This window comes from Lissotriton vulgaris, chromosome 11 (genome assembly GCF_964263255.1).
Source record: "Lissotriton vulgaris chromosome 11, aLisVul1.2, whole genome shotgun sequence".
Taxonomy (NCBI): domain Eukaryota; kingdom Metazoa; phylum Chordata; class Amphibia; order Caudata; family Salamandridae; genus Lissotriton; species Lissotriton vulgaris.
This window is the reverse complement of record NC_141699.1, coordinates 602137025-602151330: the sequence shown is the minus strand read 5'-3', so window position 1 is coordinate 602151330 and position 14306 is coordinate 602137025. Positions and strand designations below refer to the sequence as shown.

The 14306-nt window shown below is 43.2% G+C and overlaps 1 protein-coding gene across 1 annotated transcript in view; it reads right to left on the bottom strand.

Annotated features, from left to right (window-relative positions):
• GRK7 (G protein-coupled receptor kinase 7) overlaps nucleotides 1–13498 on the bottom strand; it is a 230002-nt gene extending 216504 nt beyond the window's left edge. The window contains exons 1-2 of the mRNA XM_086944811.1: nucleotides 12806–13498; nucleotides 11431–11868 (exon numbers count right to left, since the gene is read on the bottom strand). Of these exons, the coding sequence (XP_086800937.1) occupies nucleotides 11431–11868; nucleotides 12806–13411 (1044 nt within the window). The 5' untranslated portion in view covers nucleotides 13412–13498. The remainder of the gene's footprint in view (nucleotides 1–11430; nucleotides 11869–12805) is intronic.
• Between the last annotated feature and the right edge of the window lie 808 nt (nucleotides 13499–14306).

The following is a 14306-nucleotide window of genomic DNA, read 5'->3' as shown; positions in this document are numbered from 1 at the left end:
ATCGCCACACGACATTGCCGATGGCCCATCTCTCTAAGAAAAGCAATAAAACATTATGTCTAATTAAAGCGTAAAATTTACAAAAAAGAACAACATGTAATGTGCTCTGGGGTGATACATTATCACAGGGACAGGGAGGTAATTCATGCATGCAGTTGTTTACTGTTGGAAAACTAACAAGTCTGTGGAAAATTCCAAATCTAAAACGGGACAAAAGAAATCTATCATAATTAACTGGCACATACATCAAATAGGGTTGAATATTAAAAGTAGATAAAATCATTTGATGGTGCAGGACAGTAGGTTTTAAAACCTCAGATGTAACTCTTAAGGAATCCAAGAAAGCCAAACCCTCCTTCTTTAGTTCTTTGCGCGAAATGGCTGAGATAGTAAGAGGATTTAGAAAGTAATCTGACTTTCCAATATCTGTTAAAAATTTACATACATAGCTCATCCTCATGACTCCCTCTAATTTTAAAATATCTGTCATAATATCTCTATTAAGCTTGGTTTCATCCTCTGTCCATAGTCTGTGCCATAACAGCACAGGCTCCAGCTTAATTAGATCAGATATAAAAGCAAGACCCAATTCTGCGTGGCAGCTATAATTCGGGGTGCTCTTGGGGACTGCAAGGAAGCACTTTAGGAAGGAGTTTTCCACCACCTGGATTGGTGCGGGGTCAGCAAGGCCCCACACTCCACTACCATAAGTTGCACCAGACACACATTTGGCTTTATAGATTTTAATTAACTCCACTGGGGGTCTGGTGCCTAGTTTCTTTGAGAAATTCTTGAGAGCAGCAGTTGAGCGAACCAACGCATGTTTTTTCGCCGTCACAGCCTACGACCAAGAATCACTCTGAGAGAACAATATACCCAGGTACGAAAATTGCTTAGTGGATTCAAGCTTCTGGCCTACTATAAAAATGGCCCTCTTGGGTTTATGGTACCTGCCACAATGCATAGTAAAAGTTTTAGATGTATTAACTCTTAAACCCAACTCCTTCATGTAGCGGAAAAAACTATCCACCACACGCTGGAGTCCCACTTGAGTATGTGACATCAGCACAGCATCGTCAGGGTACAAAAGCGCCGGGATCGGGCCGCCGGCAACTTATGGGGGATCTAAGCTATTATTGCACAGGTCTTTTTCCCATCCATTAATGTACAAATTAAAAAGGAAGGGGGCCAGGACACAGCCCTGTCTGACACCACTCCTGATTGGAATTTTATCACTGCGTTCCCCCTTCAGGCCATAGCGAACGCTGGCTGATGCGTTGCTATAAAATCGTTTAAGATAATAAATAATATTTTCGTCAACCCCAAGTTGTCCCATTAATATCCACAGTTTGGAATGGATTACACAGTCAAATGCGGCCGAGAGGTCCACAAAGACCAGGAACAAGTTCCCATTTTTGGCCCTTGTGTACTTCCCGATCAGCATTAAGAGATTTATACCCTGTTCCACTGTACCCAAACCAGAAGGAAAGCCACATTGTAGGTCAGATAAGATAAAGTTGTCTCTGGCCCAAACCAACAGCTGTTCCAGAATTATCGAACCCACTATTTTTGTAAAAGAATCTAAAAGGGAGATGGGTCTATAACTACCCAGGTCATGTCTATCCCCCTTTTTATAAATGGGGACTATTACAGACTCCACCCATGTGGGCAGAAATTGCGAAGTGCAGCTAGCATTAAGCACCTGGACTAGGAGGGGGCCCCACAGACTGGGGGTAGTCTTAAAAATATCTGTGGGGATACCAACCGGGCCAGGGGCCTTTCCACCCTGGCTTACATGCAGTGCTTTGGAAACTTCCTCCAGGGTGAACAACAAATTTCTTGAGGCAAGGTGTACAAAGAGGGTGGGTTGGGAAATTACCCCTCCCTCACCCTTGTATACTTTAGAAAAGTGCCTAATCCAATCAGATTCGGGAATTGGCATTTCCAGCCTGGGGCCAACAGCTTCCATAAGAAAGGGTGTTCTAATAATCTTCCAGAAGCCCGCACTGTTGTTACTACTAGAAGCTAGGTGCAAGGCTTCCCACGCTTCTATTTTCAGCGTATTCTTTCTATCTCTTATAGCTATTTTGTACTCTTTCCTGAGTCTACAAACTTCCTCGACACACCTAGGTTTCTTATGCAGTGCCTTCTTTAGAAGTGCATAAGCTCTAGTACAACTAAAGTCAAGCCAGCCTCCTTTTTGTTTACTATTTTTAATCTGTCTCGTAAAGGAGGTCCTGATTTCATTAGAGATAGTCAGGAAAGAAGCGAGGATCATTTCAGGAGTAGAATCTTCCCCTAAGCAGGTCGCTAGCTCAGGTCAACATTTACCAACCACTATTTTAAGCGTTTCCGGCTGGTCCATCATAGCCCATTTCAATGAATAACCATTGGTACTAATTTTCGTCCACACTATCCCTTTCTTTACTATTCTTTAAGGTGGACATTTTTGGGAACAAGATGGCCACACAAAGCGGGAAGTGGTCACTTAAAGCAACATCAGAAACCTTAAAGGAATACATTCTGTTATCATACTTATTTGATACAATAGCGCAATCGATAGTAGAAGCACAACCCCTTCCATTAAATGTTGGATGTGGGGAAGATGGAATAGTACAGGCTTCATTAGCGAATCCCAAATCAAATTTAGCGAGTAAGTTGTTAAATTGATCCCCCTGAGAGGAGTGGTTAAAATGCAAATGGCACAAGCCATCTTCCCAGAACATTCTGCACCTATTATCCTCTAACATACTACACAGGGTTCAATTAAAATTCCCAAACAAAAGTATCATCAAATCATGTCTGAAGATTTTATCCTGCAGAGACAGAGCTTTGGCCAATTTACTTAAAATAGTAGATACTTTGCCATTAGGAATGTTATTATAAAAATTTATGAGAGCAATCAGAGTATCAGAGACCAAAACCAATATTAATAGTTGAAAATAAATATCTATAACAGGCTCTATTACTCTTATTAATTTCAATTTGTTTGACAAATATTTGCTCAATCCATGCTTAGCTCTTCCATGCAGGGAACAACAGCTGGAGAATGTTACGGGATTCTATGAGAAGGAGAAGCGAAGTTGGGCCCAGACTTACTCATATTTGATGCAACACAGTGCAGCAAGCAAAGTTGCTGTGCTGCCTTGCTTCAAAGGGAGAGAGAGAAAATGAGCCATGTCTCAGTAGATATATTTTCTTTCTCCCAGCACTGGTGCACTTTTAGCTGGCATGCACTAACGCATACACCTTTGCACCATAGTGCAAGGGTATGTGCATTTTCTAAAGAATAAGTTGTGTACTGGAAGGGGCCCATTTCAGCACAAAAACTGTCTTTTAAGACATATCCCACTTTGTATCTGTGCTGTAAAATGCAGCACCCAGGCACAGTTGGAAAAATAAGGAGAAATTAAAACATTTCTTCTCGTTAGCCCTGCCCTGAGAAGGCTAAGGTTTTGGCGCAAATCCCTGTCTGCAAATGTTAGCAAATAGGGATTTGCATCAAACCCCATGGGTGGTTGCATTAGAACGCCCATGTACTACCTTTGGAATGCCTCTAGATGCAAGTAACAGAAAGTAGTAAACAGCATAACTCTTCATTACTTTGAGGAACTTTCAATGCAAATGGTGTTGCTGAGGTGCTATTGGGTCATCTGTCTTTTCTCACTGAAGATGAGGTTTATAACAATGTACTTGTCTGCAGAGTGTGGCATACGAGTGTTAGGCAAGGGGTTTTATGCAGTGCTTGATTGTCTTGAAGAGCAGTCTATTCTTATTGGTGGCTTCCTTGATGGTGATGGTCTAGTATGTTGCTTTAGCCAAAGTGATGAGCTATCTGTATGTTGCTGTAGGAAAGTTGCCCTTTTGACAAGGTTAGCCCCCACTTTTTGTCTGATGTCTGATGTGATTTCAAATTGAAAGTGCACTGTGTCCCTGCTAACCAGGTTCCCAGAGCCAGATCTCTTTCATAAAACTGTACAACAATTGGCACAACTTCAGTAATCCCTGTAAGTCCATAGTAAATGGTAGCTCTGGTACCTATGGCATTGGTATTGAAGAGGATCCTATAGGGCTGCATCACACATTGTGCCACTGATCTATCTGCTCTGCACTCGGCCTGACCCCCCTTGGTAATGACGATCCAGCTGTGTCCCATGGTCCTGAGGCCCTTAAGCCTGCTCCCTCGAGTGGTACCCCTCGGACTTACCTTTAAGTAACTTTGTGCAGTGTGTTTTCAAGTGGCCCCCTCGTTCGTAGCGCACCAGCTACCCTCAACACCCTGCTTCCGCCCTTATCCGGGATACTCCTGAAAATCAGCTGGTGGAACATTTGTCCTGGCCTTGCTACTTACTTAAATCCCAAAGGTGAACCTTGAAATCCAACTATGTGATTTGACATACATTTTTTTATTTCCTCCCATCGATTTCAATAGTGGGTAATTGTGCACAAAAGTAATTCATTTGGGACCTTTGAAAATTGCCATCTCAAAACATTCTTACTGTAGAATGAAATACTTAGTTTAAAAAATTATATAAAAGTCAATGTTATTTTTGTAAATTAGTATCTGATTTATTCTTCAGTGTATCTCCTTTATTGCCTCTGTGCTTAGCATTACTCTTTGACACGCCTAGATGCTTGCCCACACTACCACAGAAAGAGCATTAGTTTTATCCACTTTTGCTTCTGTATAGCAATCTGGGTCTCCCTAGACTTTCTACACAGTGTACTTCGTTTTAGTGCACTATATAGAGAGCCAGTTTTCAACCGTTGCGCTGAGGGATTTCTGTATCATGGTGTCATCAGTTCTGTTTTATTTCAATTTCTTTTCTTGTCTGAGATCGAGGATGTGGTGTTTTGGTTGGGTGATGTGCTGTACCACACTCTTACGTATAGTAAAATGGATTTAATACAATTAAAAAAAGGATTTTAGTGTTTGCAAACGCTCTCATTTACAGAATAAGAGGCTTTGCGAATGCTAAAAATCTTGGTGCATGAGACCCTTGACTCTCAGTTTCCACACATATACGTATGCACATGCACTCTTGCTCAATGACATGCATTCCATGAAAATCTGTGACATCTGAATTACACAGATGCTCTTTAGCAGGCTCATTAACCTTTTAATCTTTTTTTGATGATTCAGAGCTGTGACAAGGGATTGCACACTAATCTCACCAGCATGTGCATTAAACACTAAGGGCCTAATTACGAGTCTGTTGGTCTAACGACTGCCAGACCCATGGTAGCATGGCGGGGGTGGTCCAACCATCACCCCACCAGCGGTCTGATCATCCAATTATGAATTGGGTGGTCGGTGATTAGACAGCTAGCTCTGCCAGGGAACCACTTTTTCCTGGTAGTGGCGCAGCGGTCAGTGCCATTGTAAGATGCAGGTGGTGCCGCTGCGCCATCACCATGCATATTACTAGTTCCTCGACTGCCAGCGTTTTCAGGGGGTCTTTCCTCGATAAAAAAGCTGGCCCCTGGTGCCCCCTCAGCCTGAGGATGCATGCAGGTGTGCATGCACCCCATTTCCTGCACGGAATGGACTTTGCAGTCCATACCGTGCAGGAACCTATGTGGCATTCCTATTGCGGTACCTTTTTCAAAGGCACTGCAGCCTTTGAAAGAGCACTGCTGTGAGAACCGCTACTCCGCCAGCCCTCCAGACCACAAAATTACTTGTAATCTCACGGCTGTAGCAACTTTTGGTGGTGAAGGGGCATGCTGGGACGCCCGCCCCAGCTCTGCCAAAAGTTGTAATCGGGCCTATAGGTTGCTTACCAATTTTTTTACCCTGAGATGTGTTTCAAACAATACACTTATATGTATGCAGCATCTTTTGTAAGTAGCTACAATATCTCAGAAGGAACAGCTATACTAACTTAACTCAAACAACACACATTATGCTGCATGTAAAACTGTAGAAAAGCTGACACAGATCAATGCCTACTTTGGATGAACACAAATGTTTCTTCAAACCAAGTGTGGGATGTACAACGCAACCGGAGTCAATAGTGGTAGCAAATTGCTACTTGTGACCTGACTCTGGCTTCGTGATGGACCTATGTTCTTATGGGTAGAGTTACACACAGGGCCGGACTGGCCGTAGCGGGCACCAGGCGTTTCCCTGGTTGGCCGCCGATTTTGGGCCCCTGGAGGCAGTTTCTGCTACAGGGCCGTTTTCGCAGCATAGCTGCAAAATCGGCCACTGTAACAAAATCGTCCAAAACTGGCCCTGGCAAACAGCTCGGCCGCTCCCAAGGGGCCGGCTGAGCTCTTTGCCAGGGCCAGTTTTGGTTCCCAGTCCGGCCCTGGTTACAACATCTCCAGTCCATTTACATGGGTTGCAGGACAATGTGACTGATTGAACATTCATTATGTAGGTTGTTATTTGCACCTCCCTGTGATTGGAGACAAACACAGGGATGGTGGCCTGCAAGGAACAGCAGACCATTATCCAGGGCCGGACTGGCTGTTGCGGGCACCAGGCAATCCCCCGGTGGGCTGCAAGGGTGGGGGCCGGTTTTGGGCCCCTGTGGCTGTTTTTGTTACAGGGCAGTTTTGGCAGCAGAGCTGCAAATTCGGCCATGTAACAAAATCGGCCGAAACCCGTCCCTGACAAAGAGCTCGGTCGCACCCCCAACCCCCCAGGGGCCGGCTGAGCACTTTGCCAGGGCTGGTTTTGGTTCCCAGTCCGTCCCTGCCATTATCCATGGATTTGCATTCCTAGATGAGAAACTTTTTTTTAAAAGAATCCCGTTATCATTTGGTGCTGCCTTACAAAAAATATCTCCCATTTGGAAAGACATCTCAGAGAACAAGCAGTGGTTCTCTTGACCACTGCTGCTCGCCCCAAGGCCGTCCGATATGATTCGCAGAGGGGAATCAGTCTATAAGTACAACCTCCACTTTGAAAACCATTTCCCACAACCATTGAAACATATCATTGTAATTCAGAACTGTAGAGACACCCTTTTTCGGCCCTTTCCCAATTGCAAATGAGAATGACTCCCAAAATCCCTTTTTCAATAAGGAAAGGACTTTCTGAATTGCAGAAGGGGTTTAGTAAATACTGCAATTTAATTTTGCTGTGTAAAACCCAGCGATTTCATGAAACAAAGAGTTTGCTACCGAAAAATACTTTAGTACATCTGGCCGTAAATATGGTGCGCAACATTGCAAAGCGAGCATTAACAAGTCACATGTCGACTACAACAGCATCATATTGCTTTGGTCAACCTTCAAATTAATTAGTTAAAGAAGAAAATGGAAGAAAATAGGATTGGGAATGCAAAAATTCCACCAACAATTACCAAACATTTGCCCTTTGTGCTTCTGACTTAGCAAGAACAGAAACACTTCATGGAAGGACCAGATCTGTGTTCAGTACATTTCTCGTTCCCATTGGTTAAAAAGGCGTATAAAATGTTTTCACATCTAATTTTTTTTAATATATATTTATTTTTCCAGGTGCCAACATTAATAGGAAAAAATAACATAATGTATATTTTCGCTAAAAAAAAGGTAGCCTTAAAGAGCCATCCTAGAAATTTAAGGAGCTGATTCGTTTTTGATTGATGGATCTAAGTTGGGGAAATACCTAGATAAATGTAAACTTCCCACTTAACCGTTGAACGACCAAGACGAATTAAACCGCCCTATATCCAGGGAAGACATCAGCCAGGCCATTAAATCCCTCAAAACGGGGAAAGCTCCGGGTCCTGACGGATTTAGTGCGATGTTCTACAAAAATTTCTCAAATGCTCTGACGGATCCACTACAAGATTTGTATGAGCAGTTCGCCTCAAGTGGACAGATCCACGGAACCCCGGCAGAGGCCATTATAGCCGTTCTACCAAAGGATGGGAAAGACCCCACGTCCCCGAAAAACTACAGGCCAATAAGCCTGATTAATCTCGACTGTAAGATCTACGCAATGATCTTGGCCAAAAGAATCCAAAAAGTGTTGCCCCAACTGATCCATCCATCACAGGTGGGGTTCCTCAAAAACAGATTGTCCAGCGACAACACGCGAACCCTTGCACATATCCTAGAAAAAGCAAAACTGACTAACTCCCCCACGGTGGCCGTGACCCTAGATGCCGAGAAGGCCTTTGATAAGGTTGACTGGGCCTATCTAGAAGCCACCCTACATAAATTTGACTTAGGAACAGGCTTCATCCGTATGGTGATGGCCTTATATGCTAAACCATCGGCAAGAGTAAGAGCGGGAGGCTGCCTCTCAGACTCCTTTGAGCTGAAACAAGGCACAAGGCAAGGCTGTCCCCTCTTCCCATCGCTATTTCTTCTGGCGATCGAACCCTTCTTGTAATCTTTAAGAAACAATGATCTAATTAAAGGTATAGATTTTGGTGATGTCACAGTCAAAAGTTCGGCTTACGCTGATGACGTCTTAGTGGTCTCCGAAAATGCAGAGATAGCGATCCGGCCCTAATGTCTTCTATTACAGAGTTCGCAGAAGTCTCAGGATATAAGCTTAGTAAAGACAAGACGGAGGTAAAACTGCTTAACACCTTGGGTGGAAAAAACATTCTGGGCGACTCTGGACTGTACTGGCAATCAAAGAGCTTTAACTATCTTGTCATTGAATTCGAGAAAGATTTAATCAGTACTCCTAAAACCAATGAACTTGCCTTATATAAGAAGATCTCCTCACTGTTAGACGGGTGGTCCCCGAAATTCCTATTCTGGTTGGGCAGAGTAGAAACTTTAAAGATAATGATCACGCCACTCATAAATTATTTAATAAGTATGCTACCCATGCTATTGTCAGAGGACTTCCTCTCTAAAATACACAAGACTTTTAATGTATTTCTATGGCAAAATAAAAAAACAAGAATATCCTTACGTAAACTCCAGCTGCCGAAGGTTAAGGAGGTGTAGGCTTACCAAACTTCAGATGCTATCAGACGGCCTATTTATGCAAGCAGGGAGCACAGCTCTCAGGAATACACTCCTGTATGGATCCAAGTTGAAAAAATCAATCATTAATAACCTATCGCTGCCCGCTATAATGACTATGGACGCCACAGCCTTTCCCCATTCTAAGTATGTATTTCTTAATACTAAAAGGGCTCTCCTCAACCTATAGAGACACTGTAAGGCAAAAATAAATTTCTCCAAATCCAATCTTACATCGTTTTGGCTTAACCCGGCGATAAAAGATGAAGGCCGAGTCCTCTTCTGGGAAGATTGGTTCAAGAAAGGAGTGAACTTATTGCAAGATGTTTTTGAGGGATCCACGCCCCTAACCTCTGCCACCTTACAAAATCGATCAATCTCCAACCACTCGACTTTTACAAATTCCTACGCCTCAAAGCACTCATATCTGCCAGAGCCATTCAACCAAGGAATCCTACAATCTGCCATAAGCTAACACAACTCATTTCACTGGGCCATATGGTTTCTAGAATGTATAAGATTCTGTCTCCTATGCCTCAGAAAACACATAGAAAATGTGAACGAGACTGGGAAAATGAACCTAATTCTTCCAAGGTGACTTTTGACTGGGATAAAATCCACCTCACACCTTTCGGCAGTAAAATATCACCGATATTGTCGCAGACTAAATTTATGTTGATAAATAGGTCGTATTGGACTCCGGAAAAACTCTTCAAACTCAAACTCATAGAGAACCTGCTCTGTTGGAACTGCAAGTCAGAGGTGGGCAACCTTGCGCACATGCTCTTTTATTGCCCAATGTTGCAAAAGTTCTGGGATAAGATCTATAATCATATCCACCATACCTTCCACTATAAACCACCCAGGGAATTTGTGTATGTCCTGCTAGGGGCGATTAATCCGAACATAGCAAGAGACCATGACAGACACCTACTGGACCTGATGATGACACTTGCATGCAAGGTAGTACTCAGCAAATGGAACAATACTTCAGATGTATCTTTCAAAATCTGGCAGGAATGGTTGGCGTCTCTGAGGGGAGCTGACAATGACGCCCTCCATTTATCCCATTGGCAAAAACCCCATACCAAATTGTGGAGTTTACTCGATTCGTTGGAACTATGTAACGATCCGCCTTAGACAATTTGCCTCGCTTTACGCCTGTAACAACATACTGACAACATACTGTACATCTGTGCCTGTTATGCAAGCTCGCAGCCCTCTTACTCTTTACACAATGCTTAATGCCATGTTGTTGCTGCCTGACACACCCCCTCACACCTTCCCTCCCTCCTTTTCTTAATGCACGGTTCCAATACTTTATATATGGATGGTGAGACGAATACTTCCATTTATCAAGAATACATATAGAGTCCACTGCACACACCTTTTAATTACTCAAGTATTAATGTTTGCTAGACATAACATCATCTGCCTTCAGCTTGACATGTGTCCAACCACACATTATCTCCTGTCTCCCAATATACGTTATGCCATCCATATGCCTCAATTTGCTTTTGTACTTACTGTGAACCAGTATTTGATCTTTATTGTGTACTTGTTGCTGTCTTTCTTTATATTTTGTGTATTTTTGTATTTTTGCATTATTTGTATTTTTGTATGATTTGTATTCTTTGTATCCTCAATAAAAATAAGATTTGAAATAAAAAAAGGCGTATAAAATGTTTTTACATCTAATTTTTTGAAATATATATTTATTTTTCCAGGTGCCAACATTAATAGGAAAAAATAACATAATGTATAATTTCGCTAAAAAAAAAAGATAGCCTGAAAGAGCCATCCTAGAAAATTAAGGAGCTGATTCGTTTTTGAACAATAATGTTTTTTGGGCCTTTCCTATACATCAGAAGGGTATTTTTCCCCACTGTCTACAGGAAAAGAGGGTAATTATAGTTTATTAAAAAAAAATGCTGAAAGCTAAATAACAATAATTATACTTGCTTTCTTGTTATTGACCAATGCAGAAAGCACCCATGAATGGTGAGACCCTACTGACCCACGGCAAAAGATGATTCACAAGGGTACAGTGAACAGGAAGCCACCAACACCACCAGAGGAATGGCACTCAAATTTATCAAATGGGCCACTTCTTCTTGAAAAAAAGAGGAAGCGTTGTAATCACACTACACTGTGAAATGGAAAAATAGTGCAGTACAGTTTTCTTGCTGTATGTTTTTTTAACCAGATATATGTTTTAAATTGTAGATGTTCAATAAAATCCCCACGCATTTTAATGTTTTTCTAAACCCTTTAGCAATTAGCCCCCTAAGTGTGTTACGTAGCAGCCAAACAGTTAATTAAGAAAATCCGCTTACTGCCTGTCAATCGAAATGAAATAAGGGCGTAAGGTCTTTAGCGAGGAGCAAATCCCACGGAATTAGGACTTGGGCTCAAAATGCATTCGAAAAAATAGATCTGGCAATCCCTCCACGCTGAGTCACTCCCACACCCTCCCAGCCCCATCATGGAAGAACATCTACTCACCCTCTGGTTGATTGGCTTGTTGTCTTTCACTTTAATTGCCAAGCCCAGATCAGACAGTCTACAGTTGCCGTTGTCATCGAGGAGAACGTTCTCTGGCTTCATGTCTCTGTACAGAATGTTCATGGAGTGGAGGTGCTGCATGCCGCAGGTGACCTGCGCCGTATAGAACACCACCCTATTCATGGCCAGCCCTCTCTCTCCAATGTTGTAGATGTGAAATTTGAGGTCGCCCCCATTCATAAGGCTCATCACTAGACACAGGTGCCTTTTAGACTCGTAGGCGTAAGCCAGCTTGACGATGAATGGGCTGTTAACCTTCTCCAGGATCTCCTTCTCCAGCAGGGCCATTTTCTCCCCATTTTTCTTCTTCAGCCTCTTTTTGTCCAGCTTCTTGCAGGCATACATCTTACCGGTGTCTTTGACTTGAATGGCACACACCTGTCATGTTAATGTGTAAAGAGAGAGGTTCAATGCACATATTATAGACATCACACCCACTCTTGCTTACTTTGCGTATGTGCTACACCCATTTTGCCCACAACTTCAAAAAGGAAATCTGTTAAAGACTCTGAACATCAAATTTACGTTTTTTTTAAAAACTGTGACAAACTGTATCACTTTGCAGTTGATTTGGAAACTATATAAATTAGGTTGCAATCTGGACTAAATATGGCGGCATAAATGATGTACGTGGTGTTTTGTCCTGTGCCTTGTGGGGGTACATGTCTGGGCCCAATAAAACATACTGAATGCTGCTGGTATATTTGGGCAGGTGGACCCCTGAGAGGACGTGGTGGCCCCAACCAAACCCATGGGATATCCAATGCTTATCTTAAAAGGACACCTTTTTGGCATTTCTGAAAAGTATACTATTTATTCGTACTTGTGTCAAGTGAACCAGTGTTTTCCAGACCAGGCTCCCATACCCTTTGAGACAGCCTTCGCGTGAGTCTATCTTGAATTGAGTCTGTCAAGCGAGTAGGACTTAAGGTATGGGCTTTGTGAAAAAGAATTAAGATGTAATCCTACAGGGGAAGCTGTATTTCAACGCACTTTAAAAAAAAAAGGGCAGAGGGGACATTATCCAATGATTTTCACGTATAGACTGCATCATTTAGATTATTTTTTTAAAAAGCAATGTGATTAGATTACACTGGAATCAGTTCAAATAAACCTACCACATGTGAGCTGCAGATCATACAATGCCACAAAATGTGAATTGTAAGTCTCACCATGTAATGAAATGTAAACTGGTTTGGATGTATTACATTTTCGTAATTTGATTTCTAGCATTATGCTTCACGAAGTAAACGTGTAATAACAATACCTCAGATAAATATCTAAGAAAATAGGATATTTAATGGCAACTTCCTACCTCTCCAAATCCTCCTTTGCCAAGCACCCTGAACTCGTAGAAATACTTTTCGGTGATTGGCTGCTGCTCATAGGCTTTCCACTGAAGGAACCTGTCGAAGAAGGGACTGTTCTGAAAGTCCTGGAAGGGGGCTTCCATCAGGAAGTTCTTAGCTTCATCCCTGGCGAGCTGCAGGAGGTCTTCGTGCTCCTCGTCGGGCGCTTTCTGAGACATCTCCAGCAACCTCCTGCTCAGAAAGGGAAGAAAACTCTTGGAGTCCTCCTTCAGGAACTTGTCCGCCATCTCGTGCAGGAGTTTATCTTTCCCAACATCCTCCGAGAGCTCCCAGTTCTGCATCTCGTCCAGGAAGTCCTGGGCCAGCTGGTACTCAGGCACGGTGGCTACAAAGTCGCGGAACATCCGCCTGCCGATGGGCTGCTGCTCGCAGACGCTGACGTAGTCCGCCTGCACCTTGCTCCTCATGGGCCCTGCACAGGAGGTGGTGCTGGGCAGGCACAGACTCCGGCGCCTCTTCATCATGTCCTTGATGTCCCCCTCGCTGCTCTTCCGGGCCTGTAGATACGCCGTGTTGGCGATCAAATTGTCCAATCCCCCCATGTCACACATTTTGGGGCCGATTGTCTGGAGCCTGACTCCAGGATGTCTGGTCCCTACTCCGGGTGATGGATTCTGCGTTCGATGTCTGCTGCACTGGGCAGGTGCTCGCCACACTCAAGTGGGTAGTCACCGATTTAGAATTAAATACCTCGTGAGGATTTTCGCTAAGTATCTTTGGACTTAGGGCTCGTGGAAAGTGACTTGTAAGAGGTTTCTCTCCTAAGCAGCTTATGCTCTGCTATCTATAGTCGGCAACGGCATCTAGAACGCACACAGCCCAAAAAACAAGCCTTGAAGAATAGTGGAAGGGCTCGCCAGTAAAGTCTAAGCCATCACGAGCAGCGTTGAAAGCAAAGCCCCTGGTTCATAAAACTATCTGCATTGTAAGATTAATTTACACAAGCGAATAGCATAATACGTGAGAGACACCCCTATTTTAAAATTCCCAACTGTTTATTTTACACTTATAAATATATTTATTTACTCGCATTGGAGGTTTGTGTGACTAAATAGTCTCTTATGGGATGGGGGTGGACGTTCTAGGGTGGGAATGCCCTGAAAGTTTGCAGCCACCTACTTACATGCCTCTCCCACCCTGGAAATGGTGTGAGATTTACTCATGTCGAGGTCAGGAATAAGTCGCGTTCCGGGGCGGGATGTGAAAGGTGGGGCTCCCAAGATTGATTGGGCGAGAGGGAAGGGGTTTCCCGGTGGGGAAATACATTTCCCTAAGCTTTTCTCATGCATTATATAACTGCTTACAGTATGTTCCCATTAAAAAACAGGAATTCTGCAAACATTTTCCAGGAGTGTGGCTAGAAGCCTGTGACTTGTGCAAGTGTTCAGGTGTAACATGGAAACGTTGTGTGAAATTCTGAATAGAGTAAGTCAACACTCATGGGAA